This window comes from Ascaphus truei, assembly GCF_040206685.1.
Source record: "Ascaphus truei isolate aAscTru1 chromosome 2 unlocalized genomic scaffold, aAscTru1.hap1 SUPER_2_unloc_1, whole genome shotgun sequence".
Lineage (NCBI taxonomy): Eukaryota > Metazoa > Chordata > Amphibia > Anura > Ascaphidae > Ascaphus > Ascaphus truei.
The window spans coordinates 1,300,128-1,324,780 of NW_027453815.1; the positions used below are offsets into that span (position 1 = coordinate 1,300,128).

At 64.4% G+C, this 24,653-nt stretch overlaps 1 protein-coding gene across 2 annotated transcripts in view; it reads left to right on the forward strand.

The window, feature by feature from the left end:
* The window catches only part of NOS3 (nitric oxide synthase 3), a 300,784-nt gene that overhangs the window by 146,231 nt on the left and 129,900 nt on the right, over positions 1–24,653 (forward strand). For both annotated transcript variants that reach the window (XM_075580452.1, XM_075580453.1), the window contains exons 12-14: positions 14,575–14,719; positions 21,722–21,826; positions 24,139–24,203. In XM_075580452.1, coding sequence (XP_075436567.1) covers positions 14,575–14,719; positions 21,722–21,826; positions 24,139–24,203 — 315 coding nt within the window. The remainder of the gene's footprint in view (positions 1–14,574; positions 14,720–21,721; positions 21,827–24,138; positions 24,204–24,653) is intronic.

A 24,653-nucleotide genomic window follows, 5' to 3' on the forward strand; every position in this document is an offset into this window, starting at 1 on the left:
TCGGGGTCTTCATACAGCGGGGGGCTGCTGCAGTCACTGCAGCCTTCCCTCGCAGTCTTCATACAGCGGGGGGCTGCTGCAGTCACTGCGTCCTTCCCTCGGGGTCTTCATACAGCGGGGGGCTGCTGCAGTCACTGCGGCCCTCCCTCGCGGTCTTCATACAGCGGGGAGCTGCTGCTGCAGTCACTGCGGCCCTCCCTCGCGGTCTTCATACAGCGGGGAGCTGCTGCAGTCACTGCGGCCCTCCCTCGGGGTCTTCATACAGCGGGGAGCTGCTGCAGTCACTGCGGCCCTCCCTCGCGGTCTTCATACAGCGGGGGGCTGCTGCAGTCACTGCGGCCTTCCCTCGTGGTCTTCATACAGCGGGGAGCTGCTGCAGTCACTGCGGCCCTCCCTCGCGGTCTTCATACAGCGGGGGGCTGCTGCAGTCACTGTGGCCCTCCCTCGGGGTCTTCATACAGCGGGGAGCTGCTGCAGTCACTGCGGCCCTCCCTCGGGGTCTTCATACAGCGGGGAGCTGCTGCAGTCACTGCGGCCCTCCCTCGGGGTCTTCATACAGCGGGGAGCTGCTGCAGTCACTGCGGCCCTCCCTCGGGGTCTTCATACAGCGGGGAGCTGCTGCAGTCACTGCGGCCCTCCCTCGGGGTCTTCATACAGCGGGGAGCTGCTGCAGTCACTGTGGCCCTCCCTCGGGGTCTTCATACAGCGGGGAGCTGCTGCAGTCACTGCGGCCTTCCCTCGGGGTCTTCATACAGCGGGGAGCTGCTGCAGTCACTGCGGCCTTCCCTCGGGGTCTTCATACAGCGGGGAGCTGCTGCAGTCACTGCGGCCTTCCCTCGGGGTCTTCATACAGCGGGGAGCTGCTGCAGTCACTGCGGCCCTCCCTCGGGGTCTTCATACAGCGGGGAGCTGCTGCAGTCACTGCGGCCCTCCCTCGGGGTCTTCATACAGCGGGGAGCTGCTGCAGTCACTGCGGCCCTCCCTCGGGGTCTTCATACAGCGGGGAGCTGCTGCAGTCACTGCGGCCCTCCCTCGCGGTCTTCATACAGCGGGGAGCTGCTGCAGTCACTGCGGCCCTCCCTCGCGGTCTTCATACAGCGGGGAGCTGCTGCAGTCACTGCGGCCTTCCCTCGCGGTCTTCATACAGCGGGGAGCTGCTGCAGTCACTGCGGCCCTCCCTCGCGGTCTTCATACAGCGGGGGGCTGCTGCAGTCACTGCGGCCTTCCCTCGCGGTCTTCATACAGCGGGGGGCTGCTGCAGTCACTGCGGCCTTCCCTCGGGGTCTTCATACAGCGGGGGGCTGCTGCAGTCACTGCGGCCCTCCCTCGGGGTCTTCATACAGCGGGGGGCTGCTGCAGTCACTGCGGCCCTCCCTCGCGGTCTTCATACAGCGGGGGGCTGCTGCAGTCACTGCGGCCCTCCCTCGGGGTCTTCATACAGCGGGGAGCTGCTGCAGTCACTGCGGCCCTCCCTCGGGGTCTTCATACAGCGGGGAGCTGCTGCAGTCACTGCGGCCCTCCCTCGGGGTCTTCATACAGCGGGGGGCTGCTGCAGTCACTGCGGCCCTCCCTCGGGGTCTTCATACAGCGGGGAGCTGCTGCAGTCACTGCGGCCCTCCCTCGGGGTCTTCATACAGCGGGGAGCTGCTGCAGTCACTGCGGCCCTCCCTCGGGGTCTTCATACAGCGGGGAGCTGCTGCAGTCACTGCGGCCCTCCCTCGCGGTCTTCATACAGCGGGGAGCTGCTGCAGTCACTGCGGCCCTCCCTCGCGGTCTTCATACAGCGGGGAGCTGCTGCAGTCACTGCGGCCTTCCCTCGCGGTCTTCATACAGCGGGGAGCTGCTGCAGTCACTGCGGCCCTCCCTCGCGGTCTTCATACAGCGGGGGGCTGCTGCAGTCACTGCGGCCTTCCCTCGCGGTCTTCATACAGCGGGGGGCTGCTGCAGTCACTGCGGCCTTCCCTCGGGGTCTTCATACAGCGGGGGGCTGCTGCAGTCACTGCGGCCCTCCCTCGGGGTCTTCATACAGCGGGGGGCTGCTGCAGTCACTGCGGCCCTCCCTCGCGGTCTTCATACAGCGGGGGGCTGCTGCAGTCACTGCGGCCCTCCCTCGGGGTCTTCATACAGCGGGGAGCTGCTGCAGTCACTGCGGCCCTCCCTCGGGGTCTTCATACAGCGGGGAGCTGCTGCAGTCACTGCGGCCCTCCCTCGGGGTCTTCATACAGCGGGGGGCTGCTGCAGTCACTGCGGCCCTCCCTCGGGGTCTTCATACAGCGGGGGGCTGCTGCGGTCACTGTGGCCCTCCCTCGGGGTCTTCATACAGCGGGGGGCTGCTGCAGTCACTGCGGCCCTCCCTCGCGGTCTTCATACAGCGGGGGGCTGCTGCAGTCACTGCGGCCCTCCCTCGGGGTCTTCATACAGCGGGGGGCTGCTGCAGTCACTGCGGCCTTCCCTCGGGGTCTTCATACAGCGGGGGGCTGCTGCAGTCACTGCGTCCTTCCCTCGGGGTCTTCATACAGCGGGGGGCTGCTGCAGTCACTGCGGCCCTCCCTCGCGGTCTTCATACAGCGGGGAGCTGCTGCTGCAGTCACTGCGGCCCTCCCTCGCGGTCTTCATACAGCGGGGAGCTGCTGCAGTCACTGCGGCCCTCCCTCGGGGTCTTCATACAGCGGGGAGCTGCTGCAGTCACTGCGGCCCTCCCTCGCGGTCTTCATACAGCGGGGGGCTGCTGCAGTCACTGCGGCCTTCCCTCGCGGTCTTCATACAGCGGGGAGCTGCTGCAGTCACTGCGGCCCTCCCTCGCGGTCTTCATACAGCGGGGAGCTGCTGCAGTCACTGCGGCCCTCCCTCGGGGTCTTCATACAGCGGGGAGCTGCTGCAGTCACTGCGGCCTTCCCTCGGGGTCTTCATACAGCGGGGGGCTGCTGCAGTCACTGCAGCCTTCCCTCGCAGTCTTCATACAGCGGGGGGCTGCTGCAGTCACTGCGTCCTTCCCTCGGGGTCTTCATACAGCGGGGGGCTGCTGCAGTCACTGCGGCCCTCCCTCGCGGTCTTCATACAGCGGGGAGCTGCTGCTGCAGTCACTGCGGCCCTCCCTCGCGGTCTTCATACAGCGGGGAGCTGCTGCAGTCACTGCGGCCCTCCCTCGGGGTCTTCATACAGCGGGGAGCTGCTGCAGTCACTGCGGCCCTCCCTCGCGGTCTTCATACAGCGGGGGGCTGCTGCAGTCACTGCGGCCTTCCCTCGTGGTCTTCATACAGCGGGGAGCTGCTGCAGTCACTGCGGCCCTCCCTCGCGGTCTTCATACAGCGGGGGGCTGCTGCAGTCACTGTGGCCCTCCCTCGGGGTCTTCATACAGCGGGGAGCTGCTGCAGTCACTGCGGCCCTCCCTCGGGGTCTTCATACAGCGGGGAGCTGCTGCAGTCACTGCGGCCCTCCCTCGGGGTCTTCATACAGCGGGGAGCTGCTGCAGTCACTGCGGCCCTCCCTCGGGGTCTTCATACAGCGGGGAGCTGCTGCAGTCACTGCGGCCCTCCCTCGCGGTCTTCATACAGCGGGGAGCTGCTGCAGTCACTGCGGCCCTCCCTCGGGGTCTTCATACAGCGGGGAGCTGCTGCAGTCACTGTGGCCCTCCCTCGGGGTCTTCATACAGCGGGGAGCTGCTGCAGTCACTGCGGCCTTCCCTCGGGGTCTTCATACAGCGGGGAGCTGCTGCAGTCACTGCGGCCTTCCCTCGGGGTCTTCATACAGCGGGGAGCTGCTGCAGTCACTGCGGCCTTCCCTCGGGGTCTTCATACAGCGGGGAGCTGCTGCAGTCACTGCGGCCCTCCCTCGGGGTCTTCATACAGCGGGGAGCTGCTGCAGTCACTGCGGCCCTCCCTCGGGGTCTTCATACAGCGGGGAGCTGCTGCAGTCACTGCGGCCCTCCCTCGGGGTCTTCATACAGCGGGGAGCTGCTGCAGTCACTGCGGCCCTCCCTCGCGGTCTTCATACAGCGGGGAGCTGCTGCGGTCACTGCGGCCCTCCCTCGCGGTCTTCATACAGCGGGGAGCTGCTGCGGTCACTGCGGCCCTCCCTCGCGGTCTTCATACAGCGGGGAGCTGCTGCGGTCACTGCGGCCCTCCCTCACGGTCTTCATACAGCGGGGGAGCTGCTGCGGTCACTGCGGCCCTCCCTCGCGGTCTTCATACAGCGGGGAGCTGCTGCAGTCACTGCGGCCTTCCCTCGCGGTCTTCATACAGCGGGGGGCTGCTGCAGTCACTGCGGCCCTCCCTCGCGGTCTTCATACAGCGGGGGGCTGCTGCAGACACTGCGGCCCTCCCTCGCGGTCTTCATACAGCGGGGAGCTGCTGCGGTCACTGCGGCCTTCCCTCGCGGTCTTCATACAGCGGGGAGCTTCTGCGGTCACTGCGGCCCTCCCTCGGGGTCTTCATACAGCGGGGGGCTGCTGCAGTCACTGCGGCCCTCCCTCGCGGTCTTCATACAGCGGGGGGCTGCTGCAGTCACTGCGGCCCTCCCTCACGGTCTTCATACAGCGGGGAGCTGCTGCAGTCACTGCGGCCCTCCCTCGCGGTCTTCATACAGCGGGGGGCTGCTGCAGTCACTGCGGCCTTCCCTCGCGGTCTTCATACAGCGGGGGGCTGCTGCAGTCACTGCGGCCTTCCCTCGCGGTCTTCATACAGCGGGGGGCTGCTGCAGTCACTGCGGCCCTCCCTCGCGGTCTTCATACAGCGGGGGGCTGCTGCAGTCACTGCGGCCCTCCCTCGGGGTCTTCATACAGCGGGGGGCTGCTGCAGTCACTGCGGCCCTCCCTCGCGGTCTTCATACAGCGGGGGGCTGCTGCAGTCACTGCGGCCCTCCCTCGGGGTCTTCATACAGCGGGGGGCTGCTGCAGTCACTGCGGCCCTCCCTCGCGGTCTTCATACAGCGGGGGGCTGCTGCAGTCACTGCGGCCCTCCCTCGCGGTCTTCATACAGCGGGGGGCTGCTGCAGTCACTGCGGCCTTCCCTCGCGGTTTTCATACAGCAGGGGGCTGCTGCAGTCACTGCGGCCCTCCCTCGGGGTCTTCATACAGCGGGGGGCTGCTGCAGTCACTGCGGCCCTCCCTCGCGGTCTTCATACAGCGGGGGGCTGCTGCAGTCACTGCGGCCTTCCCTCGCAGTCTTCATACAGCGGGGAGTTGCTGCAGTCACTGCGGCCCTCCCTCGCGGTCTTCATACAGCGGGGGGCTGCTGCAGTCACTGCGGCCCTCCCTCGCGGTCTTCATACAGCGGGGGGCTGCTGCAGTCACTGCGGCCTTCCCTCGCAGTCTTCATACAGCGGGGAGTTGCTGCAGTCACTGCGGCCCTCCCTCGCGGTCTTCATACAGCGGGGGCCCTCCCTCGCGGTCTTCATACAGCGGGGGGCTGCTGCAGTCACTGCGGCCCTCCCTCGCGGTCTTCATACAGCGGGGGGCTGCTGCAGTCACTGCGGCCCTCCCTCGGGGTCTTCATACAGCGGGGAGCTGCTGCAGTCACTGCGGCCCTCCCTCGCGGTCTTCATACAGCGGGGAGCTGCTGCAGTCACTGCGGCCCTCCCTCGCGGTCTTCATACAGCGGGGGGCTGCTGCAGTCACTGCGGCCCTCCCTCGCGGTCTTCATACAGCGGGGAGCTGCTGCAGTCACTGCGGCCCTCCCTCGCGGTCTTCATACAGCGGGGGGCTGCTGCAGTCACTGCGGCCCTCCCTCGCGGTCTTCATACAGCGGGGGGCTGCTGCAGTCACTGCGGCCTTCCCTCGCGGTCTTCATACAGCGGGGGGCTGCTGCAGTCACTGCGGCCTTCCCTCGCGGTCTTCATACAGCGGGGGGCTGCTGCAGTCACTGCGGCCCTCCCTCGCGGTCTTCATACAGCGGGGAGCTGCTGCAGTCACTGCGGCCCTCCCTCGCGGTCTTCATACAGCGGGGGGCTGCTGCAGTCACTGCGGCCCTCCCTCGCGGTCTTCATACAGCGGGGAGCTGCTGCAGTCACTGCGGCCCTCCCTCGCGGTCTTCATACAGCGGGGAGCTGCTGCAGTCACTGCGGCCCTCCCTCGCGGTCTTCATACAGCGGGGGCTGCTGCAGTCACTGCGGCCTTACCTCGCGGTCTTCATACAGCGGGGGGCTGCTGCAGTCACTGCGGCCTTCCCTCGCGGTCTTCATACAGCGGGGGGCTGCTGCAGTCACTGCGGCCTTCCCTCGCGGTCTTCATACAGCGGGGAGCTGCTGCAGTCACTGCGGCCCTCCCTCACGGTCTTCATACAGCGGGGAGCTGCTGCAGTCACTGCGGCCCTCCCTCGCGGTCTTCATACAGCGGGGGGCTGCTGCGGTCACTGCGGCCCTCCCTCGCGGTCTTCATACAGCGGGGAGCTGCTGCGGTCACTGCGGCCTTCCCTCGCGGGCTTCATACAGCGGGGGGCTGCTGCGGTCACTGCGGCCCTCCCTCGCGGTCTTCATACAGCGGGGGGCTGCTGCGGTCACTGCGGCCCTCCCTCGCGGTCTTCATACAGCGGGGGGCTGCTGCGGTCACTGTGGCCCTCCCTCGCGGTCTTCATACAGCGGGGGGCTGCTGCGGTCACTGCGGCCCTCCCTCGCGGTCTTCATACAGCGGGGGGCTGCTGCAGTCACTGCGGCCCTCCCTCGCGGTCTTCATACAGCGGGGAGCTGCTGCAGTCACTGCGGCCCTCCCTCGCGGTCTTCATACAGCGGGGAGCTGCTGCAGTCACTGCGGCCCTCCCTCGCGGTCTTCATACAGCGGGGGGCTGCTGCAGTCACTGCGGCCCTCCCTCGCGGTCTTCATACAGCGGGGGGCTGCTGCAGTCACTGCGGCCCTCCCTCGCGGTCTTCATACAGCGGGGGGCTGCTGCAGTCACTGCGGCCCTCCCTCGCGGTCTTCATACAGCGGGGGGCTGCTGCAGTCACTGCGGCCCTCCCTCGCGGTCTTCATACAGCGGGGGGCTGCTGCAGACACTGCGGCCCTCCCTCGCGGTCTTCATACAGCGGGGAGCTGCTGCAGTCACTGCGGCCCTCCCTCGCGGTCTTCATACAGCGGGGAGCTGCTGCAGTCACTGCGGCCCTCCCTCGGGGTCTTCATACAGCGGGGGGCTGCTGCAGTCACTGCGGCCTTCCCTCGCGGTCTTCATACAGCGGGGAGCTGCTGCAGTCACTGCGGCCCTCCCTCGCGGTCTTCATACAGCGGGGGGCTGCTGCAGTCACTGCGGCCCTCCCTCGGGGTCTTCATACAGCGGGGGGCTGCTGCAGTCACTGCGGCCCTCCCTCGCGGTCTTCATACAGCGGGGGGCTGCTGCAGTCACTGCGGCCCTCCCTCGCGGTCTTCATACAGCGGGGGGCTGCTGCAGTCACTGCGGCCCTCCCTCGCGGTCTTCATACAGCGGGGAGCTGCTGCATTCACTGCGGCCCTCCCTCGGGGTCTTCATACAGCGGGGAGCTGCTGCAGTCACTGGGACCTTCCCTCGCGGTCTTCATACAGCGAGGGGCTGCTGCAGTCACTGCGGCCCTCCCTCGCGGTCTTCATACAGCGGGGAGCTGCTGCAGTCACTGCGGCCCTCCCTCGCGGTCTTCATACAGCGGGGAGCTGCTGCAGTCACTGCGGCCCTCCCTCGCGGTCTTCATACAGCGGGGAGCTGCTGCAGTTACTGCGGCCCTCCCTCGCGGTCTTCATACAGCGGGGAGCTGCTGCGGTCACTGCGGCCTTCCCTCGCGGTCTTCATACAGCGGGGGGCTGCTGCGGTCACTGCGGCCCTCCCTCGCGGTCTTCATACAGCGGGGAGCTGCTGCAGTCACTGCGGCCCTCCCTCCCGGTCTTCATACAGCGGGGAGCTGCTGCTGCAGTCACTGCGGCCCTCCCTCGCGGTCTTCATACAGCGGGGGGCTGCTGCAGTCACTGCGGCCTTCCCTCGGGGTCTTCATACAGCGGGGTGCTGCTGCAGTCACTGCGGCCTTCCCTCGCGGTCTTCATGCAGCGGGGGGCTGCTGCAGTCACTGCGGCCTTCCCTCGCGGTCTTCATACAGCGGGGGGCTGCTGCAGTCACTGGGACCTTCCCTCGCGGTCTTCATACAGCGAGGGGCTGCTGCAGTCACTGCGGCCCTCCCTCGCGGTCTTCATACAGCGGGGAGCTGCTGCAGTCACTGCGGCCCTCCCTCGCGGTCTTCATACAGCGGGGAGCTGCTGCAGTCACTGCGGCCCTCCCTCGCGGTCTTCATACAGCGGGGAGCTGCTGCAGTTACTGCGGCCCTCCCTCGCGGTCTTCATACAGCGGGGAGCTGCTGCGGTCACTGCGGCCTTCCCTCGCGGTCTTCATACAGCGGGGGGCTGCTGCGGTCACTGCGGCCCTCCCTCGCGGTCTTCATACAGCGGGGAGCTGCTGCAGTCACTGCGGCCCTCCCTCGCGGTCTTCATACAGCGGGGAGCTGCTGCTGCAGTCACTGCGGCCCTCCCTCGCGGTCTTCATACAGCGGGGGGCTGCTGCACTCACTGCGGCCTTCCCTCGGGGTCTTCATACAGCGGGGAGCTGCTGCAGTCACTGCGGCCTTCCCTCGGGGTCTTCATACAGCGGGGGGCTGCTGCAGTCACCGCGGCCCTCCCTCGCGGTCTTCATACAGCGGGGGGCTGCTGCAGTCACTGCGGCCCTCCCTCGGGGTCTTCATACAGCGGGGGGCTGCTGCAGTCACTGCGGCCCTCCCTCGGGGTCTTCATACAGCGGGGGGCTGCTGCAGTCACTGCGGCCCTCCCTCGCGGTCTTCATACAGCGGGGAGCTGCTGCAGTCACTGCGGCCCTCCCTCGCGGTCTTCATACAGCGGGGAGCTGCTGCAGTCACTGCGGCCCTCCCTCGCGGTCTTCATACAGCGGGGGGCTGCTGCAGTCACTGCGGCCTTCCCTCGCGGTCTTCATACAGCGGGGAGCTGCTGCAGTCACTGCGGCCCTCCCTCGCGGTCTTCATACAGCGGGGAGCTGCTGCAGTCACTGCGGCCTCCCTCGCGGTCTTCATACAGCGGGGAGCTGCTGCAGTCACTGCGGCCTTCCCTCGCGGTCTTCATACAGCGGAGAGCTGCTGCAGTCACTGCGGCCCTCCCTCGGGGTCTTCATACAGCGGGGGGCTGCTGCAGTCACTGCGGCCTTCCCTCGGGGTCTTCATACAGCGGGGGGCTGCTGCAGTCACTGCGGCCCTCCCTCAGGGTCTTCATACAGCGGGGGGCTGCTGCAGTCACTGCGGCCTTCCCTCGGGGTCTTCATACAGCGGGGGGCTGCTGCAGTCACTGCGGCCTTCCCTCGGGGTCTTCATACAGCGGGGGGCTGCTGCAGTCACTGTGGCCCTCACTCGCAGTCTTCATACAGCGGGGGGCTGCTGCAGTCACTGCGGCCTTCCCTCGGGGTCTTCATACAGCGGGGGGCTGCTGCAGTCACTGCGGCCCTCCCTCAGGGTCTTCATACAGCGGGGGGCTGCTGCAGTCACTGCGGCCTTCCCTCGGGGTCTTCATACAGCGGGGGGGCTGCTGCAGTCACTGCGGCCTTCCCTCGGGGTCTTCATACAGCGGGGGGCTGCTGCAGTCACTGTGGCCCTCACTCGCGGTCTTCATACAGCGGGGGGCTGCTGCAGTCACTGCGGCTCTCCCTCGGGGTCTTCATACAGCGGGGGGCTGCTGCAGTCACTGCGGCCCTCCCTCGCGGTCTTCATACAGCGGGGGGCTGCTGCAGTCACTGCGGCCTTCCCTCGCGGTCTTCATACAGCGGGGGGCTGCTGCAGTCACTGCGGCCTTCCCTCGCGGTTTTCATACAGCGGGGGGCTGCTGCAGTCACTGCGGCCCTCCCTCGGGTCTTCATACAGCGGGGGGCTGCTGCAGTCACTGCGGCCCTCCCTCGCGGTCTTCATACAGCGGGGGGCTGCTGCAGTCACTGCGGCCTTCCTCGCAGTCTTCATACAGCGGGGAGTTGCTGCAGTCACTGCGGCCCTCCCTCGCGGTCTTCATACAGCGGGGGGCTGCTGCAGTCACTGCGGCCCTCCCTCGCGGTCTTCATACAGCGGGGGCTGCTGCAGTCACTGCGGCCCTCCTCGGGGTCTTCATACAGCGGGGAGCTGCTGCAGTCACTGCGGCCCTCCCTCGCGGTCTTCATACAGCGGGGAGCTGCTGCAGTCACTGCGGCCCTCCCTCGCGGTCTTCATACAGCGGGGGGCTGCTGCAGTCACTGCGGCCCTCCCTCGCGGTCTTCATACAGCGGGGAGCTGCTGCAGTCACTGCGGCCCTCCCTCGCGGTCTTCATACAGCGGGGGGCTGCTGCAGTCACTGCGGCCCTCCCTCGCGGTCTTCATACAGCGGGGGCTGCTGCAGTCACTGCGGCCTTCCCTCGCGGTCTTCATACAGCGGGGGGCTGCTGCAGTCACTGCGGCCTTCCCTCGCGGTCTTCATACAGCGGGGGGCTGCTGCAGTCACTGCGGCCCTCCCTCGCGGTCTTCATACAGCGGGGAGCTGCTGCAGTCACTGCGGCCCTCCCTCGCGGTCTTCATACAGCGGGGGGCTGCTGCAGTCACTGCGGCCCTCCCTCGCGGTCTTCATACAGCGGGGAGCTGCTGCAGTCACTGCGGCCCTCCCTCGCCGTCTTCATACAGCGGGAGCTGCTGCAGTCACTGCGGCCCTCCCTCGCGGTCTTCATACAGCGGGGAGCTGCTGCAGTCACTGCGGCCCTCCCTCGCGGTCTTCATACAGCGGGGGGCTGCTGCAGTCACTGCGGCCCTCCCTCGCGGTCTTCATACAGCGGGGGGCTGCTGCAGTCACTGCGGCCCTCCCTCGCGGTCTTCATACAGCGGGGGGCTGCTGCAGTCACTGCGGCCCTCCCTCGCGGTCTTCATACAGCGGGGAGATGCTGCAGTCACTGCGGCCCTCCCTCGCGGTCTTCATACAGCGGGGAGCTGCTGCAGTCACTGCGGCCCTCCCTCGCGGTCTTCATACAGCGGGGAGCTGCTGCAGTCACTGCGGCCCTCCCTCGCGGTCTTCATACAGCGGGGGGCTGCTGCAGTCACTGCGGCCCTCCCTCGCGGTCTTCATACAGCGGGGGGCTGCTGCAGTCACTGCGGCCCTCCCTCGCGGTCTTCATACAGCGGGGGGCTGCTGCAGTCACTGCGGCCCTCCCTCGCGGTCTTCATACAGCGGGGGGCTGCTGCAGTCACTGCGGCCCTCCCTCGCGGTCTTCATACAGCGGGGGGCTGCTGCAGTCACTGCGGCCCTCCCTCGCGGTCTTCATACAGCGGGGGGCTGCTGCAGTCACTGCGGCCCTCCCTCGCGGTCTTCATACAGCGGGGAGCTGCTGCAGTCACTGCGGCCCTCCCTCGCGGTCTTCATACAGCGGGGGGCTGCTGCAGTCACTGCGGCCCTCCCTCGGGGTCTTCATACAGCGGGGGGCTGCTGCAGTCACTGCGGCCTTCCCTCGCGGTCTTCATACAGCGGGGAGCTGCTGCAGTCACTGCGGCCCTCCCTCGCGGTCTTCATACAGCGGGGAGCTGCTGCAGTCACTGCGGCCCTCCCTCGGGGTCTTCATACAGCGGGGAGCTGCTGCAGTCACTGCGGCCCTCCCTCGGGGTCTTCATACAGCGGGGGGCTGCTGCAGTCACTGCGGCCCTCCCTCGCGGTCTTCATACAGCGGGGGGCTGCTGCAGTCACTGCGGCCCTCCCTCGCGGTCTTCATACAGCGGGGGGCTGCTGCAGTCACTGCGGCCCTCCCTCGCGGTCTTCATACAGCGGGGGGCTGCTGCAGTCACTGCGGCCCTCCCTCGCGGTCTTCATACAGCGGGGAGCTGCTGCATTCACTGCGGCCCTCCCTCGGGGTCTTCATACAGCGGGGGGCTGCTGCAGTCACTGCGGCCCTCCCTCGCGGTCTTCATACAGCGGGGGGCTGCTGCAGTCACTGCGGCCTTCCCTCGCGGTCTTCATACAGCGGGGAGCTGCTGCAGTCACTGCGGCCCTCCCTCGCGGTCTTCATACAGCGGGGGGCTGCTGCAGTCACTGCGGCCTTCCCTCGCGGTCTTCATACAGTGGGGGCCTGCTGCAGTCACTGCGGCCTTCCCTCGCGGTCTTCATACAGCGGGGGGCTGCTGCAGTCACTGCGGCCCTCCCTCGCGGTCTTCATGCAGCGGGGGCTGCTGCAGTCACTGCGGCCTTCCCTCGCGGTCTTCATACAGCGGGGGGCTGCTGCAGTCACTGCGGCCTTCCCTCGCGGTCTTCATACAGCGGGGGGCTGCTGCAGTCACTGGGACCTTCCCTCGCGGTCTTCATACAGCGAGGGGCTGCTGCAGTCACTGCGGCCCTCCCTCGCGGTCTTCATACAGCGGGGAGCTGCTGCAGTCACTGCGGCCCTCCCTCGCGGTCTTCATACAGCGGGGAGCTGCTGCAGTCACTGCGGCCCTCCCTCGCGGTCTTCATACAGCGGGGAGCTGCTGCAGTTACTGCGGCCCTCCCTCGCGGTCTTCATACAGCGGGGAGCTGCTGCGGTCACTGCGGCCTTCCCTCACGGTCTTCATACAGCGGGGGGCTGCTGCGGTCACTGCGGCCCTCCCTCGCGGTCTTCATACAGCGGGGAGCTGCTGCAGTCACTGCGGCCCTCCCTCGCGGTCTTCATACAGCGGGGAGCTGCTGCTGCAGTCACTGCGGCCCTCCCTCGCGGTCTTCATACAGCGGGGGGCTGCTGCAGTCACTGCGGCCTTCCCTCGGGGTCTTCATACAGCGGGGTGCTGCTGCAGTCACTGCGGCCCTCCCTCGCGGTCTTCATACAGCGGGGAGCTTCTGCAGTCACTGCGGCCCTCCCTCGCGGTCTTCATACAGCGGGGAGCTGCTGCAGTCACTGCGGCCCTCCCTCGCGGTCTTCATACAGCGGGGAGCTGCTGCAGTCACTGCGGCCCTCCCTCGCGGTCTTCATACAGCGGGGGGCTGCTGCAGTCACTGCGGCCTTCCCTCGCGGTCTTCATACAGCGGGGAGCTGCTGCAGTCACTGCGGCCCTCCCTCGCGGTCTTCATACAGCGGGGAGCTGCTGCAGTCACTGCGGCCCTCCCTCGCGGTCTTCATACAGCGGGGAGCTGCTGCAGTCACTGCGGCCTTCCCTCGCGGTCTTCATACAGCGGAGAGCTGCTGCAGTCACTGCGGCCCTCCCTCGGGGTCTTCATACAGCGGGGGGCTGCTGCAGTCACTGCGGCCTTCCCTCGCGGTCTTCATACAGCGGGGAGCTGCTGCAGTCACTGCGGCCTTCCCTCGGGGTCTTCATACAGCGGGGGGCTGCTGCAGTCACTGCGGCCCTCCCTCAGGGTCTTCATACAGCGGGGGGCTGCTGCAGTCACTGCGGCCTTCCCTCGGGGTCTTCATACAGCGGGGGGCTGCTGCAGTCACTGCGGCCTTCCCTCGGGGTCTTCATACAGCGGGGGGCTGCTGCAGTCACTGTGGCCCTCACTCGCAGTCTTCATACAGCGGGGGGCTGCTGCAGTCACTGCGGCCTTCCCTCGGGGTCTTCATACAGCGGGGGGCTGCTGCAGTCACTGCGGCCCTCCCTCAGGGTCTTCATACAGCGGGGGGCTGCTGCAGTCACTGCGGCCTTCCCTCGGGGTCTTCATACAGCGGGGGGCTGCTGCAGTCACTGCGGCCTTCCCTCGGGGTCTTCATACAGCGGGGGGCTGCTGCAGTCACTGCGGCCCTCACTCGCGGTCTTCATACAGCGGGGGGCTGCTGCAGTCACTGCGGCCCTCACTCGCGGTCTTCATACAGCGGGGGGCTGCTGCAGTCACTGCGGCCTTCCCTCGGGGTCTTCATACAGCGGGGGGCTGCTGCAGTCACTGTGGCCCTCACTCGCGGTCTTCATACAGCGGGGGGCTGCTGCAGTCACTGCGGCCTCCCTCGCGGTCTGTAAGGTAAGGGGGAAATTCCGTTATCTCTGTCTCTCTCCCCTGGGGCCCCACTCTTTATACCCTCTCCCCCCTCCCCCTGCATGGGAGGGGGCAAGCAGCCTTCCTGGGAAGGGGGAGGGGGGTTAGCCGACCCCCCCCCCCCCCCTCTACCAGCTCTCGCCAATCAGGACGTCGCAGCCCTTAAGGAGCCCACGACCCCACGCTGGGGCCTCTCTCTGCCTCGTCAGTAACACGTGTTCCCGGATTAGAAGGAGTTAATAGGTTTGCAAAGAGCGCAGAGCAGGATCCCGCAGAACAGGCTGAACTCGCCGGGCTCTCAGGGGCTCTCAGGGGCCACAAGACCAGGAGGTTATAATGCTGGTGCGGTGTACAGCCCGCAGCGATCTGGGCGGCATTCAGAGGTTCTGGTTCAGAACCGTCCGGCTGTCGGACCTTCCCTCGGTACTTCCCGGGGCACAGGGGATTTCACAATGAAACACGTGGTCAGAAGGAAAGATTGGGTCAGTGGGACTCTGCCTTTCCCGGTAACGTTACGGCCCCCGCGGCAGCAAAGGGTTAAGAGGTCGGTGACCCTCCCCAGGTGTAATCCCGGAGACAGGAAGAGGCGCCGGGCGGCAGGAAGTGTGCGGCTGCCGCGATGTGCTTTCTGCTTTCAGTGCGGTGAAGTTTTCGGCGAAGCTGATGGGAAAAGTCATGGCCCGGAGGGTGAAGGCCACGATTCTGTATGCCACGGAGACCGGGCGCTCCGAGACCTACGCTCACCATCTCTGCAAGATCTTCACATATGCATTCGATCCCAGGGTAAGGAGCCGGGGGGACGGGGAGGCTGAGGGGGACGGGGAGGCTGAGGGGGACGGGGAGGGAGAGGGAGAGGCTGAGGGGGAGAGAGAGGGAGAGGGGGAGGGGAGGCTGAGGGGGACGGGGAGGCTGAGGGAGAGGGGGAGGCTGAGGGGGAGGGAGAGGGGGAGGCTGAGGGAGAGGGGGAGGCTGAGGGAGAGGGGGAGGCTGAGAGAGGGGGGGAGGCTGAGGGAGGGGGGAGGCTGAGGGAGGGGGGAGGCTGAGGGAGGGGGGGACGGGGAGGCGGAGGGAGAGGGGGACGGGGAGGGAGAGGGGGAGGCGGAGGGAGAGGGGGAGGCGGAGGGAGAGGGGGAGGGGGAGGCGGAGGGAGAGGGGGAGGGGGAGGCTCAGGGAGAGGGGGACGGGGAGGCTCAGGGAGAGGGGACGGGGAGGCTGAGGGAGAGGAGGACGGGGAGGCTGAGGGAGAGGAGGACGGGGAGGCTGAGGGAGAGGAGGACGGGGAGGCTGAGGGAGAGGAGGACGGGGAGGCTGAGGGAGAGGAGGACGGGGAGGCTGAGGGAGAGGGGGACGGGGAGGCTGAGGGAGAGGGGGAGGCTGAGGGAGAGGGGGAGGGAGAGGGGGAGGGAGAGGGGGACGGGGAGGCTGAGGGAGAGGAGGACAGGGAGGCTGAGGGAGAGGGACAGGGAGGCTCAGGGAGAGGGACAGGGAGGCTCAGGGAGAGGGACAGGGAGGCTCAGGGAGAGGGACAGGGAGGCTCAGGGAGAGGGACAGGGAGGCTCAGGGAGAGGGACAGGGAGGCTCAGGGAGAGGGACAGGGAGGCTCAGGGAGAGGGACAGGGAGGCTCAGGGAGAGGGACAGGGAGGCTCAGGGAGAGGGGGACAGGGAGAGGGGGACAGGGAGGCTGAGGGAGAGGGGGACAGGGAGGCTGAGGGAGAGGGGGACAGGGAGGCTGAGGGAGAGGGGGACAGGGAGGCTGAGGGAGAGGGGGACAGGGAGGCTGAGGGAGAGGGGGACAGGGAGGCTGAGGGAGAGGGGGACAGGGAGGCTGAGGGAGAGGAGGACAGGGAGGCTGAGGGAGAGGAGGACAGGGGGGCTGAGGGAGAGGAGGACAGGGAGGCTGAGGGAGAGGAGGACAGGGAGGCTGAGGGAGAGGGGGACAGGGAGGCTGAGGGAGAGGAGGACAGGGAGGCTGAGGGAGAGGAGGACAGGGAGGCTGAGGGAGAGGAGGACAGGGAGGCTGAGGGAGAGGAGGACAGGGAGGCTGAGGGAGAGGAGGACAGGGAGGCTGAGGGAGAGGAGGACAGGGAGGCTGAGGGAGAGGAGGACAGGGAGGCTGAGGGAGAGGAGGACAGGGAGGCTGAGGGAGAGGAGGACAGGGAGGCTGAGGGAGAGGAGGACAGGGAGGCTCAGGGAGAGGGGGACAGGGAGGCTCAGGGAGAGGGGGACAGGGAGGCTGAGGTAGAGGCTGAGGGGGAGGCTGTGGGAGGGGGGGACGTGGAGGCTGTGGGAGGGGGGGACGGGGAGGCTGTGGGAGGGGGGGACGGGGAGGCTGTGGGAGGGGGGGACGGGGAGGCTGTGGGAGAGGGGGACGGGGAGGCTGTGGGAGAGGGAGACTGGGAGAGGGGGACAGGGAGGCTGTGGGAGAGAGGGGCTGAGGAAGAGGGGGAAAAAGAGGCTGAGGGAGAGAGAGGGGTACAGGGAGGGAGAGGGGGACAGGGAGGCCGAGGGAAGGGCTAAGGGAGAGGCTGAGTGAGAGGGGGATGGAAAGGCTGAGAGAGGCTGAGGGAGAGTCTGAGGGGGACGGGGAGGCTAAGGCTGGGAGAGGCTGAGGGAGAGGGGGACAGGGAGGCTGAGGGAGACGGGGACACTGAAGGAGAGGGAGACGGGGAGGCTGAGTGAGAGGGGGACACTGAGGGAGAGGGAGACGGGGAGGCTGAGTGAGAGGGGGACACTGAGGGAGAGGGATACGGGGAGGCTGAGTGAGAGGGAGACACCGAGGGAGAGGGAGACGGGAAGGCTGAGTGAGAGGGGGACGCTGAGGGAGAGGGATATGGGGAGGCTGAGTGAGAGGGGGACACTGAGGGAGAGGGAGACGGGGAGGCTGAATGAGAGGGGGACACTGAGGGAGACGGGGAGGCTGAGTGAGAGGGGGACACTGAGGGAGACAGGGAGGCTGAGTGAGAGGGGGACACTGAGGGAGAGGGAGACAGGGAGGCTGAGGGAGAGGGGGACACTGAGGGAGACAGGGAGGCTGAGTGAGAGGGGGACACTTAGGGAGAGGGAGACGGGGAGGCTGAGTGAGAGGGGGACACTGAGGGAGAGGGAGACAGGGAGGCTGAGTGAGAGGGGGACACTGAGGGAGAGGGAGATGGGGAGGCTGAGTGAGAGGGGGACACTGAGGGAGAGGGAGACGGGGAGGCTGAGTGAGAGGGGGACACTGAGGGAGAGGGAGGCTGAGGGAGAGGGAGACAGGGAGGCTGAGTGAGAGGGGGACACTGAGGGAGAGGGAGACGGGGAGGCTGAGTGAGAGGGGGACACTGAGGGAGAGGGAGACGGGGAGGCTGAGTGAGAGGGGGACACTGAGGGAGAGGAAGACGGGGTGGCTGAGTGAGAGGGGGACACTGAGGGAGAGGGAGACGGGGAGGCTGAGTGAGAGGGGGACACTGAGGGAGAGGGAGACGGGGAGGCTGAGTGAGAGGGGGACACTGAGGGAGAGGGAGACAGGGAGGCTGAGTGAGAGGGGGACACTGAGGGAGACGGGGAGGCTGTGTGAGAGGGGGACACTGAGGGAGAGGGAGACGGGGAGGCTGAGTGAGAGGGGGACACTGAGGGAGAGGGAGACGGGGAGGCTGAGTGAGAGGGGGACACTGAGGGAGAGGGAGGGAGAGGGAGACAGGGAGGCTGAGTGAGAGGGGGACACTGAGGGAGAGGGAGACAGGGAGGCTGAGTGAGAGGGGGACACTGAGGGAGAGGGAGACGGGGAGGCTGAGTGAGAGGGGGACACTGAGGGAGAGGGAGACGGGGAGGCTGAGTGAGAGGGGGACACTGAGGGAGAGGAAGACGGGGTGGCTGAGTGAGAGGGGGACACTGAGGGAGAGGGAGACGGGGAGGCTGAGTGAGAGGGGGACACTGAGGGAGAGGGAGACGGGGAGGCTGAGTGAGAGGGGGACACTGAGGGAGAGGGAGACAGGGAGGCTGAGTGAGAGGGGGACACTGAGGGAGACGGGGAGGCTGTGTGAGAGGGGGACACTGAGGGAGAGGGAGACGGGGAGGCTGAGTGAGAGGGGGACACTGAGGGAGAGGGAGACGGGGAGGCTGAGTGAGAGGGGGACACTGAGGGAGAGGGAGGGAGAGGGAGACAGGGAGGCTGAGTGAGAGGGGGACACTGAGGGAGAGGGAGACAGGGAGGCTGAGTGAGAGGGGGACACTGAGGGAGAGGGAGACGGGGAGGCTGAGTGAGAGGGGGACACTGAGGGAGAGGGAGATGGGGAGGCTGAGTGAGAGGGGGACACTGAGGGAGAGGGAGACGGGGAGGCTGAGGGAGACGGGGAGGCTGAGGGAGAGGGGGACACTGAGGGAGAGGGGGACACTGAGGGAGAGGGGGACACTGAGGGAGAGGGGGACACTGAGGGAGAGGGGGACACTGAGGGAGAGGGGGACACTGAGGGAGAGGGGGACACTGAGGGAGAGGGGGACACTGAGGGAGAGGGGGACACTGAGGGAGAGGGGGACACTGAGGGAGAGGGGGACACTGAGGGAGAGGGGGACACTGAGTGAGAGGGGGACACTGAGGGAGACAGGGAGGCAGAGTGAGAGGGGGACACTGAGGGAGAGGGAGAGGGAGACGGGGAGGCTGAGGCTGAAGGGGAGGGTGTGAGAGATTTACATTGCCCTTAATGATTAAAGAGACGGACCAACGTGTGTGTGTGTGTGTGTGTGTGTGTGTGTGTGTGTGTGTGTGTGTGTGTGTGTGTGTGTGTGTGTGTGTGTGTGTGTGTGTGTGTGTGTGTGTGTGTGTGTGTGTGTGTGTGTGTATGGGTGTTACGGTGAGGGGATAACCAGGCTATACAGTAAAGATTAAGCCCATCTGGTTACCCCTGAAACCGTGGGGTCCCCAGCAGCTACATAGCACCATAAGCCAGGGGCCAGGTATTATAGCATGTAAAAGTTAAAGTGCCCCCCGCTTTTCCACTTTTCTTTTTCCTGTGCCCCAGACTCAGGACACTTTCTGCGTGTAAGCTTTTAGGGGGGATATTTCGGGTAGAAATGCAGCCGTTTTGTTTGCAGGAGTTCAGGGGCCAAAGATACCGGTGGTCCCCTAATTCTCCCCGGCGTGCAGCCATGATGTGCCGGTACTCCCCTAATTCTCCCCGGCGTGCAGGCATGATGTGCCGGTACTCCCCTAATTCTCCCCGGCGTGCAGGCATGATGTGCCGGTACTCCCCTAATTCTCCCCGGCGTGCAGGCATGATGTGCCGGTACTCCCCTAATTCTCCCCGGCGTGCAGGCATGATGTGCCGGTACTTCCCCTAATTCTCCCCGGCGTGCAGGCATGATGTGCCGGTACTCCCCTAATTCTCCCCGGCGTGCAGCCATGATGTGCCGGTACTCCCCTAATTCTCCCCGGCGTGCAGGCATGATGTGCCGGTACTCCCCTAATTCTCCCCGGCGTGCAGGCATGATGTGCCGGTACTTCCCCTAATTCTCCCCGGCGTGCAGGCATGATGTGCCGGTACTCCCCTAATTCTCCCCGGCGTGCAGGCATGATGTGCCGGTACTCCCCTAATTCTCCCCGGCGTGCAGGCATGATGTGCCGGTACTTCCCCTAATTCTCCCCGGCGTGCAGCCATGATGTGCCGGTACTCCCCTAATTCTCCCCGGCGTGCAGGCATGATGTGCCGGTACTTCCCCTAATTCTCCCCGGCGTGCAGGCATGATGTGCCGGTACTTCCCCTAATTCTCCCCGGCGTGCAGCCATGATGTGCCGGTACTCCCCTAATTCTCCCCGGCGTGCAGGCATGATGTGCCGGTACTCCCCTAATTCTCCCCGGCGTGCAGCCATGATGTGCCGGTACTCCCTTAATTCTCCCCGGCGTGCAGGCATGATGTGCCGGTACTTCCCCTAATTCTCCCCGGCGTGCAGGCATGATGTGCCGGTACTCCCCTAATTCTCCCCGGCGTGCAGGCATGATGTGCCGGTACTCCCCTAATTCTCCCCGGCGTGCAGGCATGATGTGCCGGTACTCCCCTAATTCTCCCCGGCGTGCAGGCATGATGTGCCGGTACTTCCCCTAATTCTCCTCGGCGTGCAGCCATGATGTGCTGGTACTCCCCTAATTCTCCCCGGCGTGCAGGCATGATGTGCCGGTACTTCCCCTAATTCTCCCCGGCGTGCAGGCATGATGTGCCGGTACTCCCCTAATTCTCCCCGGCGTGCAGGCATGATGTGCCGGTACTTCCCCTAATTCTCCCCGGCGTGCAGGCATGATGTGCCGGTACTTCCCCTAATTCTCCCCGGCGTGCAGCCATGATGTGCCGGTACTCCCCTAATTCTCCCCGGCGTGCAGGCATGATGTGCTGGTACTCCCCTAATTCTCCCCGGCGTGCAGGCATGATGTGCCGGTACTCCCCTAATTCTCCCCGGCGTGCAGGCATGATGTGCCGGTACTCCCCTAATTCTCCCCGGCGTGCAGGCATGATGTGCCGGTACTTCCCCTAATTCTCCCCGGCGTGCAGGCATGATGTGCCGGTACTTCCCCTAATTCTCCCCGGCGTGCAGGCATGATGTGCCGGTACTCCCCTAATTCTCCCCGGCGTGCAGGCATGATGTGCCGGTACTTCCCCTAATTCTCCCCGGCGTGCAGGCATGATGTGCTGGTACATGGGTTGAATTACACCGGGGCTGCCCAGTATCCCCCAGACTCCTGGTTTTCGAGCCCAGATGTCCCAGTCCTATTTCCCACACAGATATGGGTCACCCCAAGTTATCCTCTTAGTGGCACCCTGAAGCAGATGCTGCGAGAGTATGTAGAAGCTGAACAGGGAGACTGGGGAGGCTCACTTACAGCATTCGCTGTTTGCATACCGAGAGGTACCGCACGAGTCCACCGGATTCTCACATTTTGAGCTCCTATATGGTCACAGAGTCTGGGGACCGCTTGACCTGTCCCGTGAGGGATGGGAGACCTGTTCCGTGAGGGGTGGGAAGGGGAGACTACTGATGCGTCTGTGCTACAGTATGTAGTAGACCTCCGAGACCTGTTAGAGATGCTTATGGGGTTAGCACAGGCTAACCTGAAGCACGCTCAGACCAAGCAGAAGCGTTGGTATGGCAAGAATGCCCGTAGCAGAGAATTCATCCCTGGGCAGCAAGTGCTTGTTCTGAAGCCCACTAGGCAGAACAAACTCATGGCTGCCTGGCCGGTCTGTATACGGTACTCCTGAAGATGAACGAGTGCAACTATGCTGTACAGTTACATGAGGAGACAGGGAGACATGGGACCTATCACATAAATATGTTGAAAGCCTGATTTACGAGTGTGGCATCAGTGCTGGCTATCTGTAGCCCTCTGATGGGGTCCGGCGAGCCAAGCTCTGCCTGACCTAGGGGACGTTTGGCAGGGGGGCACAGTAGAGCAGTTAGGAATAGGTCCCCAGCTCGAAGCACCCCAGTGGGTGCAGGTCCGAGCAATGTTAGAACAGTACATGGAGACCCCTGCATAAGAATGCCTATCGGGTATCAGCAGAGGTGAAAAGGAGCATCGAGGAGGAGGTAGAAGAGATGCTGGCCCAAGGGGTAATAGTACCATCTCAGAGTCCTTGGGCTTCACCGGTAGTCCTGGCACCTAAGGGACCAACACAATATATATATACATTTTAAGGGAAACATAGTGGGACTTCTTCCCTGTGAGAAGCCCGTTGCATCTAAGGGCTTAAGAGAAGAAGTGTGCTGTTCTCTGCCCGCTGCATGGAGTTCAGCGTGTTCTCTCTCTCTCTCTCTGTAGGTGCTGTGCATGGACCAGTACGATATTGTCAACCTGGAGCACGAGACGCTGGTATTGGTTGTCACCAGCACCTTTGGTAACGGTGACCCTCCAGAGAACGGGGAGGTAAGTACATCCCCCCGCTCCATACTGCCCATGCCTACACAAACATTGATGCCGTTGAGATGCTCCTTTCTGCTCTCATGTGGTGTGAATGGCCAGGAACAGTACCACAGTACCACCGTACCCCCGGATCTCTCCAGGCCACAGTACCACCGTACCCCCGGATCTGTCCAGGCCACCGTACCCCCGGATCTCTCCAGGCCACCGTACCCCCGGATCTCTCCAGGCCACCGTGCCATGAAAGGAGCACTCTGTTCCCATGTTGTGTTGTTATTTACACAGCTGCTGGGCGGGACGTCCGCACTGTTTGGCGTTCCTATAAATGTTCTGCGGGGCATCAGAGAAAACTTATTCCTTCACTTCTATACTCTCAAATCCGAGCATAACGGGGGTCACCCGCTCAACCTGCAGTGGTGGGGGAAAGAGTTCACTTGGGGAATGTGCGAATAGGCAAATGGAGGGTCTCTCCAAAGAGGGAGTCTAGGTGAAGAGAAGCCCTCCTTAGTGAGCACTTGTTGGTCAGTCAGGTGGGATGCAGAGGGTAGGTGAAGAGAAGCCCTCCTTAGTGAGCACTTGTTGATCAGTCAGGTGAGATGCAGAGGGTAGGTGAAGAGAAGCCCCCCCATAGTGGGTGCTCACTGGTCAGTCAGGTGGGATGCAGAGGGTAGGTGAAGAGAAGCCCCCCATCGTGAGCACTTGCTGGTCAGTCAGGTGGGATGCAGAGGGTAGGTGAAGAGAAGCCCCCCATAGTGAACACTTGCTGGTCAGTCAGGTGGGATGCAGAGGGTAGGTGAAGAGAAGCCCCTCGTAGTGAGCACTTGCTGGTCAGTCAGGTGGGATGCAGAGGGTAGGTGAAGAGAAGCCCCCCATAGTGAGCGCTCGCTGGTCAGTCAGGTGGGATGCAGAGGGTAGGTGAAGAGAAGCCCCTCGTAGTGAGCACTTGCTGGTCAGTCAGGTGGGATGCAGAGGGTAGGGGAAGAGAAGCCCCCCGTAGTGAGCACTTGCTGGTCAGTAAGGTGGGATGCAGAGGGTAGGTGAAGAGAAGCCCCCCGTAGTGAGCGCTCACTGGTCAGTCAGGTGGGATGCAGAGGGTAGGGGAAGAGAAGCCCCCCCGTAGTGAGCGCTCACTGGTCAGTCAGGTGGGATGCAGAGGGTAGGTGAAGAGAAGCCCCCCGTAGTGAGCGCTCACTGGTCAGTCAGGTGGGATGCAGAGGGTAGGTGAAGAGAAGCCCCTCGTAGTGAGCACTCGCTGGTCAGTAAGGTGGGATGCAGAGGGTAGGGGAAGAGAAGCCCCCCGTAGTGAGCACTCGCTGGTCAGTCAGGTGGGATGCAGAGGGTAGGGGAAGAGAAGCCCCCCGTAGTGAGCACTCGCTGGTCAGTAAGGTGGGATGCAGAGGGTAGGGGAAGAGAAGCCCCCCGTAGTGAGCACTCGCTGGTCAGTAAGGTGGGATGCAGAGGGTAGGTGAAGAGAAGCCCCTCGTAGTGAGCGCTCACTGGTCAGTCAGGTGGGATGCAGAGGGTAGGGGAAGAGAAGCCCCCCATCGTGAGCGCTCACTGGTCAGTCAGGTGGGATGCAGAGGGTAGGTGAAGAGAAGCCCCCCGTAGTGAGCACTCGCTGGTCAGTAAGGTGGGATGCAGAGGGTAGGGGAAGAGAAGCCCCCCCGTAGTGAGCACTCACTGGTCAGTAAGGTGGGATGCAGAGGGTAGGTGAAGAGAAGCCCCCCGTAGTGAGCACTCGCTGGTCAGTAAGGTGGGATGCAGAGGGTAGGGGAAGAGAAGCCCCCCGTAGTGAGCACTCGCTGGTCAGTCAGGTGGGATGCAGAGGGTAGGTGAAGAGAAGCCCCTCGTAGTGAGCGCTCACTGGTCAGTCAGGTGGGATGCAGAGGGTAGGTGAAGAGAAGCCCCCCATAGTGAGCACTCGCTGGTCAGTAAGGTGGGATGCAGAAAGATGCAGAGGATAGACGGGAATTGGAAGGAGCCGGTAGATGTGTGGTGTAACAGAAGAGAGATGCACTTACAAAGCTCACTGAGCACCGTGGGGCACGGGTCATGTTCTATGTAATATGATCAGTGGGAGATAAAATCCATCATCTTTATAATTCGGTGTAAATGCACTGTGTACCATTATTAATGGGAATATGTGCTCGGGGGAACCAGCCTTCCGCCAGAACAGACAGAGATACTGTAGGAAGACGGTCAATTCCACTCTTGGCAACGCAACTCATGTGGAGATCTTCTTTCATCTTCTCATAGCAGGGAGTGCTCCCCGATCTCCCGCTCCGCACCCCTGTGACCTCTGACTCTTCTTTCTATAGGCATTTGCTAAAGGATTGATGGAGATGACCTCTAACATAGCCGCCCTCCAGCCGGAGCAGCAGAAGTGAGTACTCCTGTATCATAGCAGGTCTATGGGAGATGGATTAGATGGATGGATGGATTAGATGGATGGATGGATTAGATGGATGGATGGATTAGATGGATGGATTAGATGGATGGGTGGATTAGATGGATGGATTAGATGGATGGATTAGATGGATGGATTAGATGGATGGATTAGATGGATGGATGGATGGATGGATGGATGGATTAGATGGATTGGATGGATGGATTGGATGGATGGATGGATGGATTAGATGGATGGATGGATGGATGAATTAGATGGATGGATGGATTAGATGGATGGATGGATTAGATGGATGGATTGGATGGATGGATGCATTAGATGGATTGATGGATTAGATGGATGGATGGATTAGATGGATGGATGGATTAGATGGATGGATGGATTAGATGGATGGATGGATTAGATGGATGGATGGATTAGATGGAT